General features: G+C 32.1%; 3 protein-coding genes across 3 annotated transcripts; all 3 read right to left on the bottom strand.

The window, feature by feature from the left end:
- Positions 1–834: 834 nt before the first annotated feature.
- Positions 835–3,655, bottom strand: LOC126855670 (uncharacterized). Its single transcript, XM_050603528.1, has 8 exons — positions 3,078–3,655; positions 2,831–2,990; positions 2,646–2,758; positions 2,423–2,554; positions 2,135–2,342; positions 1,913–2,057; positions 1,625–1,739; positions 835–1,544 (listed from the first exon to the last, which is right to left on the bottom strand). The coding sequence occupies exons 1-8, from the start codon at positions 3,267–3,269 to the stop codon at positions 1,389–1,391; spliced, it is 1,221 nt and encodes a 406-aa protein (XP_050459485.1). The 5' UTR covers positions 3,270–3,655; the 3' UTR covers positions 835–1,388.
- A 710-nt stretch (positions 3,656–4,365) lies between these two features.
- On the bottom strand, positions 4,366–5,239 carry LOC126855688 (flexible cuticle protein 12-like). Its single transcript, XM_050603557.1, has 2 exons — positions 5,102–5,239; positions 4,366–4,925 (listed from the first exon to the last, which is right to left on the bottom strand). Exons 1-2 carry the CDS (start codon positions 5,108–5,110, stop codon positions 4,608–4,610), a joined length of 327 nt encoding a protein of 108 aa, XP_050459514.1. The 5' UTR covers positions 5,111–5,239; the 3' UTR covers positions 4,366–4,607.
- Positions 5,240–7,012: 1,773 nt separating this feature from the next.
- On the bottom strand, positions 7,013–17,099 carry LOC126855685 (flexible cuticle protein 12-like). The gene is made up of 3 exons (XM_050603555.1): positions 16,959–17,099; positions 15,382–15,527; positions 7,013–7,754 (listed from the first exon to the last, which is right to left on the bottom strand). Exons 2-3 carry the CDS (start codon positions 15,406–15,408, stop codon positions 7,425–7,427), a joined length of 357 nt encoding a protein of 118 aa, XP_050459512.1. The 5' UTR covers positions 15,409–15,527; positions 16,959–17,099; the 3' UTR covers positions 7,013–7,424.
- Between the last annotated feature and the right edge of the window lie 12 nt (positions 17,100–17,111).

The raw sequence follows: 17,111 nt of genomic DNA, 5'->3' as shown, positions 1-17,111 counted from the left end.
CATACTAACGCATATGGGCATAATATTGATAATGATATTGTATCAGTATCAAGTACAAATGCATTGAATAGCTGTAATAAAAAACAAGATACAACTACTACAGGTATGGAATTGGCGTGTAAAGACGATGGAAAGACGAGGATGAAGATTAAATCCTCTATTGAGAAGTACTTGCAAAATTATAGCGGCAACATTCATAAATCGTGCGATATCGAAGAGAAGAAAGAAGAAGAGCATTTTCAAGATATAAAATCGACGGCAAGCGATATTGCAAATATTCTTGCGAGTCATAACATTAAATCGCAAGGGCTGTATGAAAATTTTGAAAAATATGACTATGATTCAGATGATTGCATGAGTGACAGGGATAAAAATTTCCCTTTAAATATCGCTAGCACTACGCAAACAACGTTTGTTGATACAAATCAAGACAGTAAAAGAATTTGTGATAATACATTCCTTAAAAATACAGAACCTAAGAACACGCGACCGATAAAAGTTGATGTAAAATCTATCGGTACCTCGATACAATCAAATCTAGCAAGTTACCAAGATAACGCCTTTATTAAAATGGGATTAAATGTTTCAAAAAAAAATTTACCGGAAGACAAATTGTCGCAAATATTGCAATCGGAATACTTGAAAAAGAATTTATCTTTATAATTTGTGTAATATATCTTTCATAATATATATATATATATATATATATATATATATATATATTCTCTGCTTTTAAAAATATTTTTAAATTACATTTTAAATTTTGTAATTTTTTCATTTCATAAATTTTGTTATTTTTTTTTGTCAACATAAGATGAATAAATCGTATCTCTTCTATGTTAAAATGTTCCTTAAATAATATATAAATGTGAGTTAATTTTTTTTATGTACAATCTTATGTTTTATAGATTTATAGAATATACATATTATATCCTAAAACACTGCAAAACTAAAATTTTACACTTTTGTCAGAACATATCACAAAATGCTTTCTGCTAATTCTTAATTGATAGATATATGTATAAATTAAAATGCGTAATTAGTATCATAAATATGTATAAGCGTATCTGTCATATATTTCTCAATTAATTGTTCAAACCAACTGTTTCTTTCATCAAACTATGGCACTATTTGTCAAAATCACACTTCAAAAAATGATACAGTTTAATATAAATATAAATAAAGCACCTTGATATGTGTTTTCAACTCTCCAATATGCCATGACCAAACGCACTGCATCAACTTTTTGTAACCATTCATAGTTGCAGTTGTTGATTAAGAATAGTTTACAATAATCTTGATACAAACATGCATTTTCGCATTGTCTTCAACAAATACTTGACTATTCCTCTCTTTTCAATAATATATAACCATTGGCTGAGAGCATATCACAACACTGGAAGCGCTGAGCTGTGACTTTGGTATATTATAGCACCGGTGAAATTGATCGCTGCCGCTAGTACGAAAACCGGCATCCACCAACCGTGCGAGGCAGTCACTAATTCGGCCGTCAGCGGACCACATAAAATTCCAGGTACTGTTGCCTACAAATCAAAATATAGATAATGTAAATAATTGTGTGTGCTGCAATTGATATTTATAAATACGCAAAAAAAATATTTACAATTGTATTTGAAACTGCAAATGTAATTCCCGCATGATTCGGAGCTATATCCGCATGGTTACTTAGATGTCCAGCAGAATTGCATGCGCAAAGGCCCATAGATATTGAAACAAAGCTGAAAAATAATTTATAAAAAAATGATAAAACCACAACTTTCTCTTAATCTTGATATTGTTATTTGAAAAAAATTCATATACAATCTGCATCATGTAAAAGCCTCATTATCAAGAAAAAAATGTCCAATATTATTAAAGTACACAACATGTACAATATAATTGTTATACATACACAACTGCTGCAAATAGGTCATCTACAGCACAGAAAGCTAATAGGAATGCACCAGGTCCTATTAGGCCTATATTGGTCATTAATCTTCTAACGGATAAAACGGACCATCTCTTTTGTATCAAAGTGTCAGCACTATGGCCAGCAACTATGCCAAAGAAAATGGATATTTTTTTTCAAAAATATATTTAAGTATAAAATTGGAAAATACAATTTTATACTCACCAATGCCAATGAGAGAATTGACAACATAAGGAAGTGCTGTCAAACTAATACTTTCTTTATTTGCAGATAAGTTTCTTGACAAGTATGTTGGCAGCCACTGCATTATTATATAATTACTCCAGTTCATTGCAAAGTGTGCTATATATAAAGCCCACAATGGCAAATGAGTAATAAACTCAGTCCAACGTAAGCTTCTATTTTGAGCTACCTGTTAATTATTATATATAAATGCAAAATAATTATAGAATATAGAAATAATATAGACATATCAGAAAAAAAGATATTTACCTTAGGAACAAATAATGGTATTTCATCTTGAGAGTTAGTTTCTTGATATAGCATCAACCATAACAGGGTCCATAAAATACCTATCGATCCAAATAGGAAAAATCCAGTTTGCCACGCCAAGTGTGGACATATCTATAAATAAAAAAAGGCTGTTTATTCTCTGAAATATAATATTTTTTTTGTATAAAATATAAAATATATATCAAAATATGTTTAGACTTACAACAGATGCGACCACCTGGCCAACAGACCCAGCAGCTACAAGATAACCAAAAGCACGCGACCTTTCCTCTACAGGAACATTATGTGCAAATAAATGAAATATTACAGGTAGACCTGTAAACAACATAATATTAAATCTTATTCTAAAAAGATATGTTATTTCTCATTAACTTCTTTCAATCTTACCTAGTCCTTCTCCAAGTCCTAAAATCACCCTGCAGACTATGAGTAACGGTACCGACTGTGCTAGTAATGGTGTAACAACTGTACTAATAGACCACAACAAAACCGCCAACATTAGTACCGTTTTGCAGCCGAAACGACTCGCTGTACTTGCACCAATGATCTTGAAAAACAAAATAAATTATTACATATTAATATAAATGTATGTATATTTTCCAGCTCATTGATACAAGGACACAGATTGACCTACCTGACTAGTGAAATATCCGAAGGCGAACGCGGACAGTATCCATCCCTGCCAGTATAAATTCCATTTGAATTCGTCAGTCATAGGAACGATGGCGATGGGCATGATGACCCTATCCGCGGCGTTTATGAAATTCGCGGCCGAACAGAGTGCCACGATGCGCGACGTGCGCGGTAACATCCTGAATTTGGCCATTTCCACACTTCGTACTCCTCTCGAATCGATCCGGTTCAACGATCAGCGTCGATCACATTGCACGTATTCGGCTCGATTTTCATCGGATTTTCATGCGTAATTCAAGTTAATCGAGTACGCGTAGACGAGAAATGAAAAAACATAAGGGAAAGAGGATCTATTGTTAGTGTACGAAGAGTACCTAACCTCTGTGCTGTCGTAAAAGCGAAAAATCGTTTTGCGATGATGAGCCTGTAGCTGTGAAATAATCGAGATAATCGGGATTGTGACAACGCGCACGTCTTGTTTCGATAAACGCGTCGCGTTAATGTTAGGAATCGCGATTTTAAATCATATTAGCACGAGGATATAGATGCAGCGAGACACGATTGCCGTATAAATTTTGACGTGTCAACCACGTCATAGATGGCGTCGGTGTTACCGATGTGATTGCGTCACTTTGAAATTTAACTCGCATCGCATTTACATCGAATAAATATTTGCAACTTGTTTTAAATCAATTTTCGTATCTTGTCGAATCATATTCTCTTAGTAATCTATCCGCTTCTGATTCTTTGAGAGCATATGTATATAATTTGTCCGGAATTTTTATCGCCCATATATAATCGACTTTCTATTATATATCTATTAAATATAATTAGAAATTAATATATAAATGTCTTCTACTAAATATTTTATTAATCATACTAACATATATATACTAATAACATATACTAATAACATATTTTATTAGTCATACTAATATTACACAACATGCAAATAATTCTTTATCGATTCAAATTTTTAGCAAAATTTCGATTTTGATACAAAAATATTCATATCTTATATAAATATCTAGAATGCCAAAAATATTATGATTCATTCACACATATTTCGATATATATATATATATATATATATATATATATATATATATATATATAATATATCTAATGATATCCGAAAAAATATTTATGTTAATTAGCTAAACGATTTAGTAATGTTCATTTTAATTGCACTTTTTTATATTCATTCTTTCTTCATTTAAGATATATAAAAATGTTTGATATATAGGGAAGAAGAGGAATGAAATAAAAAAATAGAAAAAAAATTAAAATTACTTAATACACTTTTAAGCTATAATTATCAAAATACAAAAATAATATTTTTCTCCGTACATTTTTAATAAAAATCTTATTTATTAGAAATGTGTGGATTGAACTATTGTACACAAACGAAATTGGATCGCTACGATGTGAAATTGTAAAAATCGACAATTTTTTCCAAACAGTAGCCGTAATCTCGGATGACCAAATTCTTGCACGCGTATTATTTACAATCGGCTTTTAATTAATCGGTTTAGACGGCAGGTAGATGCGCTCCCTCGGGGTGGAAACCGTTCTCGTCGGCGACGTAGTTGACGGTGTATCTGACGTTGGTTTCCGGATCGACATAGGTGAAGCTACCGCGGACAGCGAGGCTCTCATTCTCTTGGCCGACGTTCACTAGCTGGGCGGACTCCTGGTGAGCTTGGCCATTGGAAAGTTCGTAACCGTATTGATATCCATCAAGACCGATGTTGTCCGATGGGGTTTCCTTTACGAGTACCGTCTGGCTGTAATCGTGGTGAGGGGGAGCAGCGACGGCGATGGCCAGGACGGCGCAGAGGGCGATGATCTGATCAAAAAGAGAATGTCAATTAGTAATTGTCAATTGATAACGATATGTTAATTTGCTTAATTTGTTATTCGTTATTATGATAACCGATTGATTCCACAAATTTCGTTCACGTGTATGGGAACGAGAATTGGACTCGTTGAAATTACAATTCCCAATTCTTAAAATATACGCACTGTTTTCATGTTGAAGATGATAGGTGTGTACAGCTACTCTGGTGCTGAAGAAGAGACTGATGTGGATAGCCGAAATCAGCCGCGATTTTATAGCGCTCCTCCTACTGCCAAAATTTGACTGGGCCTATTCACCTCTCACCTTTCCTCCCCTATTTGTATCGCAAGTTAACACGTTTGTCGACTGTGATTAAAATATTGACCTTCGTAAAAATTGTTCACCAACACGCTACCGGATCAGTTAAAAACATTATTTATATTTTAGTAAAAATTTATAATTTTCCATTGCATTGTCAATAATTGAAAATTATGACATTATGCAATTATTATATATTAAAAGACTACATGTTGACACATTCTTAGCTATTTCGTAATTAATAAATCCATTATGAAAACAAGATTAAGTAATTTCTTTCGAAAGTTGTGACACATTTAAAGATAATATTAATAGACTAACATATATAAAATAAAATTAAGATAAAATATTAAGATAAAATTAATATATATTGTAATTTTACTAAATATTTTTAAATATATCATCTAAATATAATAATAAGTTTATATACACAGACTTAGTATTAAAAAATTTTTAAATAAACATTACATATATATCATACATCCATTATGTCTATTAAAAAATTTGTTACAATTGATTTTATAATAAGAGAACAGAAAGGAATTTTACTTTTTTGAAGAATATTTATTTAAGATATCATTAATTATTAATGCAACCTTTACGGCAACATAATGTATGTATCAGCTTTGCGCGAATCAACGGATTCCCTCTGTCTAAATTAACGCAACCTTGGTCTGTAAAACAGTAACAAGTTTATATTTAATTACTATCTCGTCCCTATTAGCGAAATTTTAGGCGCCCTCGAAAGATGCTATTCGCCGAAACCTTGAACGCAATAGTAACATAGAAATAATGTGTTTTAATCCCCGATACGATCAAGGAAAACTACTTATTTAATCTATTCGTATTTTTTATCGTTGTACATCTTATTGCAAAACCTATCATCTGTCATTATGGGCGTGTTATTTTTAAAGTTCTGATGAAATTATCGATAAATTATATTAAAAAACGCATGAAAAATACGTTATCACAAAATTATACTTATTAGATACAATATATGTGAACAAGAGAAAATTGAAAATAATTACATATAATTAAAAAATTTTTAATTATCAGTAAAAGTAATAATTTAATAAATAATAATTAAAACGTTTTTGTGTGTAATTATTTTGTGTACAATGGCTTTGTAAATAAATAACTAGTATTATATATTATATTTTCTGTGAAAATTACAAAAATGACAAGTTTAATATGTGTTTAAAGATTCTTTCAATTCGAACGTACTGAATATTTATCTATTCTCCTTCATTGCAAGATGTCATAATTTCATCATAATATACTACAGGAAATTATAGATATATGAAATAAATGAGAAATAGTAAACAGATAAAAAGATATTTAAAGACGTTGAGAATAAATAAACGCTATTTTCAATTTCAGTCTTTGATTAAAAATGACATAAAAATTAAAAGCATTTAAAAAGCATTTAATATAATTAAATATTTCAAACTACGTGAAACAAATGCAACAAATAAGCTCAAGAAAGTATAAATCCGTAATAGTTTACAAATATGGTTCTTTTTTCTGTAACCTTTGATATTATTCTTTAATGAGCTATAATTTAAAAAATAAAGCTATATTTGAATGGATAAAATACGTTCTAAATATCTAAATTATATTGTTATTGATTTTATTCGTCTCCTATATAGAGAACTGTATATTACTATATAAAATATTCTCTATAACATATTCATATACATAAATTATGTTTACTTGTGTAGACATAAGTTATGTTTACATATTGATGTAGATCATATGATAATAAATAATATTAGATGCATTCATATATTTTTATTTATTTATAAAAGGTACAAATATATTAAAAATTATGTAACATATGTCTGTACAATGTATTGCATAATTTGTTGAGTAAATTGATCAGATCAATTAAAGACGATTTGTTTCAGTCAAACATTTATTAACTTGTTTCGTTCTTTCTTTTGTCGAGAACGTTACTTATTTATTAATAAAATAGGGATAATATATCGGAAATGGAAGAATTGTAAATAAATCTTGGACGAGAATTATATAAAAATGAATTTATTTTAAAACTAAATCTGTGTCGCGCGAGATTGTTACAATCGAAGAAATCGAAAGAGGAAATTCAAATATGCTCTTCGAGCATAGAGACGAGATTGAATCGTGAAAGAATTCGATTATGATTTTTGCAGCTAGGATCGTCGTTAAGATTTAGACAGAGGGCAAGTGCTCGCCCTGGGGCTGGAATCCATTCTCATCGGCGATGTAGTTGACGGTGTATCTAACGTTGGTAACCGGATCGACGTAGGTGAAGCTACCACGGACAGCAAGGCTCTCATTCTCCTGTCCAGCGTTCAGCACCTGGGCAGATTCCTGATGGGCCTGACCGTTGGAGAGCTCATAACCAAAATTATATCCGTCAATGCCGATGTTGTCCAGAGGCGTCTCCTTCACGACCACCGTCTGACTGTTGTCTACCGTCTCATTAGAGAGAGGAGGTCTTGCGATGGCAACAGCAACGACGGCAGCAAAGACAATAATCTAAAGTGTAAATAAAATTATAAATAAAATGTTATTTGTTAAATGATTCCAATTATTTATATATAATAAAATATTTTAATGCCTTGTATATATCCCGGTATTTTATTATAACTTTTAACTATTTTTGTTTATATTTATTTTAGGCTATTTGTATATGTCAATAATTATATATTATGTTTGTTTACATATAAATAAATGCATATTCTTTATAATAATTAATAATTTTGATAATTTTTTTATTAATTTTAATATATTAATTACTAAATTATTGTATAAGGATAAGTGTGTCAAATTAAAAGCATGTTATGTCTCATTTGCGCGGATCAAAAATAATTCTAATAATAACGATAATGATGATGATCCCCAATTCTAATATTTGCAAGATATTTTGTTTCCAAGAAAAAGTGTGATAATACCTTAATGGCCTTAATTAATTTTAATAATGAACAATGTATGATAACGCAACACCGCGCGATATCCCGATTGTTTCGTAATCCTTAAAGTCCGAACAAGCGAAAGTTTCTGAGGGCGACTACACTACACCGAGAGAATATGCACGATTATTCCAAAAATTCATTGAGAATTTAATTTCTCGACACTGAGCGATCGCGTAAACACTCTTTTGCCTCTTCGAGGATCATTATTGATTATGAGAAGATACGCACCAGCTTCATGGTTGATAGTTTTGCAGTTTTTGTCTCTTTCTTGAAGAAAACACTGAGATGATCTGAGGTGAGATGGCTCACGAGACTGATTTTATATACGGCTGATGATGAATATATATATATATATATATATAGCCTGAATTGTGAATTATACCCTACCATCGTTCACGGCATTACCAAAATTTTCATGTTCATGTGTCGAAATCCTTAAATGACCGCGATAGCCGGTGATGGCACAACAACCATGCGGCTGAAAATGTCAGGCAGGTATGTTTGAGGGTCAGATACTGGGAGATACCCGCAGTTTCATCTGAACAGATCGATAATTAATTCTTTATTCGATTTAATTATTTATCGCGCCGATAAGTGATTTCGATTGAACAACGCATATTAAAAATTATGAAAGATTTAATTATTAATTTTTCATGGAATATCGATTTTGAAATGAACAGCGTTTATAACATAACGTGCTTATAAGAGAGTTATTTACTGAAATGCATGTAGTTGTATCAGCCTAAATGTGTACTAAATAATTCGAAAGCTAATATCAGTCTCAAAGCAATTTTAAATGCACTTTAAGGACTAAAATGAGGAATAAACTTTAAGCTTCGTTAAAGGTTACACGTAAATCCCTTTCCTCTTAAATCCGGTGGTCTTCTATAATGTTTTTACGTTACGCAATATCTCATTCTAATGCAGACATTAACACAAACATATGGCAATGTATTAGGCTAACTAACTAAATTCTATGGATCGAAATGGATAATCCATCATACATGATTCTTGTTGCATCACACGATACGTCGGAGTCAGCTGACAGCGAAACATTCCATTTAGTAAAAATTAAAATCAAAAGAAAAATTACAGACGAATAAATTATTATGGAGAAAATCTTTTTGGAAACTTTTTCTCATATTGATAAGCACGTGATAATATATTAATGCGCATTTATTTCTGTTTTTGACTCCAATTGGAAATAAGTATGTTTAAAATATTTATTTGCAAGTTTATCATTTTATAACAAATTTGTCAGTAATAATCTGTTGCATAAAAAAAAATTATTTTTTTAAAGTAATTAAAATATATGCATAATAAATATATAATAATAAATTTTAGAAATAATTAAGACATTAACGAATATTTATAAATATACATATCTGATTATGCAACTATAGGTAGCAGCCCAATAATCCAGTGACATATCCTGGTTACTTAAATATCTAAACTCTGATTTTATAAGAGAGGCGATAAATTATTTCTTCTTTCCAAAATTAGAAAAACGGGTTTTTGATGTCACAGAATTGGCGAAGAATGTCGTTTCCCAAAAAGAATTCTTGTCGACTCTAAAGGTGATGTCTTTTCAATTATCAATGTTGCAAGATCTCGAAATTGACTGCAAGGCCTCTAAATATATATATATATATATTTTTTTATCATTAAGATGCAAAGTTTTTCTTTGCCGAAGAAGCGGTAACTATTTTATAATATTTTTTTTTAATTTTCTGCCCATTCATCACTCATCGCATTAATATATTTCGAAGTTTGTCCCAAAACTTGATACTTACAAATGACAATAAAACTTAAGTAGCCAAACCTGCTAACCAAGATTCCACCTAATAAAAATTTCAAAAGGTTCGATGTTTTTTCTCTGTGTCATGCCTTTATCTTCCGTTTGGACGGTGGCACATGAATAATCTCATTGACTGACATAAATTATATCATCAAGTAATGAGGGAGGAATAATGCGCGCCTGTTTAGCTTTAAAAAGAAAGTGTACTGTTATGTACTTACATAAGCGAATGGCTTATGCTAATGATCGAGACGTAGAAAGAAAGAGAGAGAGAGAGAGGCGCTTTACGAAGAATCTTTTTCGTGGAAGGATAAAAGTCAACGATGCCACGCGTCTCTCTACATCCTGCATCCACATGTGTACACGCAATAAAGTCACATCGTGTACATTATTTTTAAAGCAATATTATAAATATACGTCAATTATTCCTACATAGTAATCTTATTCAAACGCTATAGATTTATATAGTTTGTACATATATATTATTAAAAATGAAATTACTATTATTATTATTACTATTATTATTATACTACAAATATATTATTAAAATTATTCATTTTTTCCGCGTAACAAATCCATTTTTGTTTGTATAACTATACATTGAATAATTATGTGTGCATAGTACGCGCATAGTTATTATTATATAATATATCATTAGGTTATCATCGCGCGGGCAAAGATCCTATCGAACTTTCTAATACATCTATCTATGATCAAAAGACTACATGTCGCGTTATGTCACACGCGAATGTAACGTTGAATATATCACTACGTTATATTAGAGTGCATCGAGAGTACTTCTCGTGATTGCATTTATAATTAATAATGTAAGATGTGAATCTGCGCCGTAGGTAGTAAGTTATTATCAATTCCTGCAGACCGATTGATAGTAGAAAGACATTATCGTTAAATTACTGTCGGCACGTTAATCCGTATTGATGAAGAATAACATTAATATTTCTGATAACCTCCGTGCCCTATATATAATTTATTATTCCTTAAAATTTACTTAGAAAATTTAGAGGATTATTTTTCGAAAAAGAAATGTTTCATGTATTTGCTAATCATCATTAAAATTATATACGTGAAAAATACATGTAAATTCTAAATTATAATTACAAGTAGAATGAAGAAAAAATAACTCTTCTCCTTATAATCCCCCCCCCCCTCTTAGTTATATTGTGACAAAATTCTTAAAAAAAATATTTCTCGAATTTACAAAAGAATTTATTAAAATTGAAATTGAGGCTTTTGAGACACTCCATGTGCAGCTCATTAGACAACTAGCCAAATTAGTGCATCGTCAGAGAAATCGCGATTCTATCTTTTCAAATGCAGAGCATTTTTTAAAGGCACGATATTATTATATAATCATTAATTGTGCGAAGGAGAACGTAGCGAGATGCAGAGAGGAGATGCGCGATCATTTCGAACGAACAGATGCGAGCCGTTTATCTTGCGTCGGCGTCGGCGTTACGCAAAGATCTTCAACGCTACTTATACGTTGCGGAGTTGACACTTGACCCTATCATCCAATGCTAACAATTAATAATTCGGTTGACGCGGCTGGTATTAATAATTTCAATATAAAATTATTCCTATGTACGTGACATTCTCTCGAAATTCAAATATAATTTTGCGATTAGTGGACGAGCAAATAGAAATATCAAATAGGATAGAGACCTCTCAAACACCGAGAGGTGTCTTGCTGCTTTTTTTATAAAAACGGAAAAATGTCAAACGTGTAAGAAAGTCTATAAAATTTGCGTTAGCAACATTGTGGGATGTATCGAGAAAATTGCCTATTCACGAGAATATTGATATAGGCGTGTGACAGCTTTACGACCATGAAATTATGAATATCGCAATTTGACACGGGGTTCCAGGAGAATAATCGTCGATCCTGTTGAGAAAAACATGAACGAAGAACGTACGCGCGGAAGGATGAGCGCGACGCCGCTTTTCAACGAGGAACTCGAACTAGGAATTTCGCAAGAATCCTGCTGGACCGCGTGCGCGAGGTCGTCGTCATTGCCGGCTCTAAAAGGCGCGTTCTTTGCGTAATATCACCGTTGTGGCACGATGGCACGAATCCTAAATGCCACCATGCTGTCGGCAGAGGAACGGATCTGCACGCGCTTGCATTAGACGACGGCGAAGTCGTCGCGGGCGCAACGCGATTCTGATCTATCGGAGGCTTTGATAGTCAAAATCTATTGATGGTACCAGCATTGAATTCACGATAAAATAGAAACCGAAAAAAATTCTTAATTAGTATTAAAACGTCTCATTTGTTTTCTCAATTTTAAATTAAAATTCTGGAAAGCAAAATTTCTAATATAAATTAGAGGTTTTTTCAAACTTAAGGATACTATAATTTTAGTTTTAAAATAAACGCGATCTTGAATTTTTATCGTATAAACTCATTAAAATCAAAATATCTCTCCGATTAAAATTTATAATTTTGAACAATTTATGCTATAGCGAAGCAGCTTCTCTCTCGATCGCGTCTGACTATTTCTATCGCAAACTACTGATTGCGAGTGTGGCTTATGAATTACGTATCCTTCGCGTATCCTCCTGCGCACACATATATCGTCGATTGACTTGTGTATGTCTCGCAATGGACCATATGATCATGCGTGTCGAAGGTGCGAACCATCGGGTCGAGCATCATTTGCACATCTTATATGCATGCAACATGAATGATTATCGTCGACGATATCCTCATCATTCACGCGATGTTCTCTGCGAATAATGTAGCCAGATAAGATAATTATACCAGCAGGATATGTGGCCTCCTGCAAAGGTATGTAGAAAGGACGTTTAAAGGTGACAGTAAATAGTAGCTGACACCTCGAAAGGTGAATCTTTCGATAAAAGAAGATTTCGTCTTAAATTATACGAGATGGACGTTTGCACGTATATATTTTCAGATTTCTATGTAATTACAAGTCGATATTCTTAAGTCTTGAATCTGTAAGAAAAAAGATTGCATAATATTTGATGTATTCATTTTTCATTCCACACATACCGAAAAAAATCATCAACGAAACAATGATGTACGGAAGAATGAAGCGGTAACGTGATCAACAAAGTCACGAGAAAACAAGATGTTGAAACAAGATAATTGCGTTCACACAATTCTTTTCGCGTAAAGCAATCCGGAAAACTCATGCTGTGCCACTTAACGCGGAGATTTACATACTTAACGAAGCAAACAATCATTTATCTTTGAAAAAATATCAATGGCGAATATACGGACATTCTGATCAAGTGCAGATTATTAGAATAATTAGATATTCCTTTTTTTATTTTATCTCTCATCTCTCGCTTAAATCTTACTCTGCGTGTCTGATCTAAATTTAAGTATGTCTGCTTAAATTAAAAATTCGAAGAACCTGATTCAATTCTTTAAGCACGTCGGAAATTAATTATTAAGATCTAGGACAAATTAAAGTTGCTAAGAATACTTTCTCATCCTCGATTAGTTGTGATTTATGTGGATGTTCATAAAGTCATTTTCCAAGCCGGTTTAGTGAGACTGTAAAAAGATTTTTACATATTCTAAAGAATTCAAATAGGACTATTAATTAAAATTTTTATTTGTTATTCTTGTCAATTTTTATTGAAATTGTCATCATTTTCTCTTATTTTTCGACTTTTAATTTACAATTATATCGAAACAATTAGAAAATAAAATGGCATGCTAATATCCGTATGCCTTATACGTGAATGTCAAGCAAAGAGAAACATTAAAAAGTCATTGGAAAATTATCGATTATCATTCATACCTTTTCAATTTCTCAGAATTCCTACGCAAACGATTCGTATTCGTTATTGCTGATAATCTGCCGTGAACTTTTCCTTAAAGAGGAAAGACTGGCGTGGTAAATGAAACGTGGCTCTCGCAATCGTGGAAATACACACCATATATAACATAGACAAGACGGATTCATCATTGAGGACAATCGTTGTAATTTTCTATCGATTCCACTATCCAGCAGTGGTGGACGCTGACACTTACTTCATCCCGCGATCGTCCAACCTGAAACCGTGCATACGGAAATGCAATTGCGTTCGACATTTAACTTCGGGACGATATTGACCGAATTGCGCGAGACTCGTCGTCGTTTCTCACGTAGGTTGCAGTCTGTGACCTTTGTAGCGACGATCGATTACGCGATTGAAACAAGAGGAACACGTTTCTATCGCTTTTGACACAGCAAATTCCTCTATATTTGAAATCAAAATATTCTTAACAATTTTAATTTGTTCTTGATCCTAATAATTAATTTCCGTTAATAATTTTGGATGCTTCAAATTTTGAATCTAGCTCATCATTTCTGTTTTCTAAGCTAATGTATGCATCTAGAAAAATATTTTGCAAAAGAATAAGGGAAGATAAAAATAGTAAACTATAAAAAAAGTAGAAAATGAGGAAATATATAGAAATCTGTAAATTGGCAAAATAGCGAAAGTGAACAATGAGTAATCGCGAGGATCGCGGATCACATCTGTCGCCAACATATTGCCGGCGCGAATCATGGATGAGCGAATACATGAAGCAGTAACAGCGATTAAGAAAAGGAGAGAAAGAGATAAGCTAATCAACTCGTTGACATTTACACGCTTTCGCGAATTTTTTTTTATAACGGCAAACTCATTTAATACAAACGCTAGCCGGATTACATTTATTGCAATGTCCTTGGATGCATTGGACTGGAGGGTTGGCGGGCTTTTCTCTTCTTTAAATCGCCTCACTAAAATTGATCCCGAGACATTTATTATGGGAGACGACACATCTCTAATGCAGATGATTCTGCCTTCAGGCATATATTATTGAACGCACTATCGACCTTGCATTAACCTGTCAAAAGCACTTATTTATTCCTGATTATAATAGATCGAAAGAGGATGTCGATAATCCATTAAGAAGTAAATAACTCGTCATACTCCCCGTTGTATATTTATATAAAGTTTATTGAATCGCCATCGGCGACAGGCATTGAATCAGTAGTTGAATACAAATCTCTAATTTGTGTTTTTTTACCGGCTTCCAAATCCAGAATTAAAAATTGATTGAACGTTGTTTAATTAATATAAATAACAAATTGCTTTTTTTGCAAAAGTAAATCTTTTCTAACGTTAAAGGTTTTAATTATAATTATTAAATTTTATTCTAATTCTAGATGATTTTTTATTATACCCTTTCGTAAATTTTTATGCAAAAAAAAAATTGCAGGATTAAATGTCTAGAAATATTTTAGCTTCTACCTTTTTTGATCAGACTACACTTTACATCTGTCCGTTACATAATTTTGAAGTCAATGAATTATAGATATTCGACGGACAGGTTTCTTATAAAATTTAACATCGCGCGCGTCCTCACCTGGAATTTAAGGTTGTAACCCGGCATATAATGCCTTGCCAACAGCAGAAGGAAAGGTCCTTTATTGCATAATTTCTAGCTATCGCCCACAGATGCTTATATCCTTTGTCGCCGCCCCATCGTAAGTCATCCAACGTCGATACTTTCTAAAAAAGAAACGCAAATTCATTTTGCGTACATGAAAATTGCGGAGTTTTTAATTGACATTTTTGCTATACTCCTTCATTATTAGAATTAATGAAACTTTTTTTGTGAACGATGTAATAGCGCAAATTTGCAAAATCGTAAATTTTTACCAAATAATGATTTGTTAAATCTCTTCTAATGAAGACTTCTTTTATATATTTAGGCCTTAGGCAAAATATTATCTGCGTCGCTTATTTTCTATACATATATGTATATTCTAATAAAAACTCGATTTTTAAACATGTAGATTCCTTCAGGAATTTAAAAAAGTGTCGTGTTGCTTGATTATGAGCGTTTCATAATAACGACATTAATGAAACAGAACCTTGACTTCTGAAGATTAATAAATATTAAAATCTAGAATTTTATAGTAGTTTTAATATCTCTGCGTTGATGTAAAAAAATCAAATAAAATTCTTTAGTAGGACGACAAAAGTGAAATTTATTGCGCTTACACATGTAATTAGCCCCACATTAAAGATGTAATTTCTCATCAAACTGCCAATGCCGTACGATTATAAATTTTCTTATTTCTTTAAAAATTATTTTTAAAAAAATATTTATGTCTATGCGCAACAATACTTATACAAAGAAATCGAGATTTTTGATGATGCAAAACATTTCACGCAAAAGTTATATCAAAGTTTTGATTGACGTAAAAGCGTTTGTCTGAAAATTAATTAATGATGATATCATTATTATAAAATAAAATCTACAATTTCAAATTGACACAATTGCAAATTTCTCGCCGTGCTTATTGATATGTAAACGAATCGTGTAGTTCGATGGTCCCTGAAAAGAGGGAGATAGAAGAGAGAGAAACTCAGTCTTCTTCGTGATCTTTGCATAATCAATGTATAATCAGTCGGAGTCCACATTTACGATCGCAAATCGTGACTGTGCACTGACTTTCTCACGTACAAAAAACATAAAGACGAAAAGATGGAAGCTGTTTCAACATTAAAACGATGGAGACAAACGTCAAAGCTGCAAATAATTTGCATTACATCGAAATAACATTGTTCATATCTAGGAAAAAGAATTCAGAGAGAAGCCAAGAGAAAATTGTATAATATATATAATTTATTATTATATATACGATATTTTCTCATAATTATTCTCTAAGGTTCTCTCGCTGTAATAAGAAGCAATGTTGCCTCGATGTTATAAAATTTATTTATACAAGTTTATTTTTGCAGAAAATATTTCGAAGATATTTTTACATAAAGCAGCAATGACAATATTAGCCAATATCTGACGATTGCGCGATTTCCAAGAATATCCGGTAGATTTCTGTATACGGCGACAAATATTTCGGAAGAAAAAGAGAGAGAGAGAGAGAGAGTGAGAGGGGAAAAAGGGAAAAAGAAAGAGATAGAGATATATCATACCATCAACGGAAAGAAGATCGAGATGGCTGGAGGTCTCCTTCTCTTTCTCAAGAGCTTCGCCGTCGCATCTTCTGAAATGGCAAGGTCACCGATAGTTACGTCATTAACTTTCCTCCGGCGCGCGTCCAACTTCGAGAAAACCAAATGTCACAA

Source organism: Cataglyphis hispanica, chromosome 16, assembly GCF_021464435.1.
Source record: "Cataglyphis hispanica isolate Lineage 1 chromosome 16, ULB_Chis1_1.0, whole genome shotgun sequence".
Classification (NCBI taxonomy): Eukaryota; Metazoa; Arthropoda; class Insecta; order Hymenoptera; family Formicidae; genus Cataglyphis; species Cataglyphis hispanica.
The sequence above is the reverse complement of the archived record's forward strand: the minus strand, read 5'-3'. Positions and strand labels throughout refer to the sequence as shown.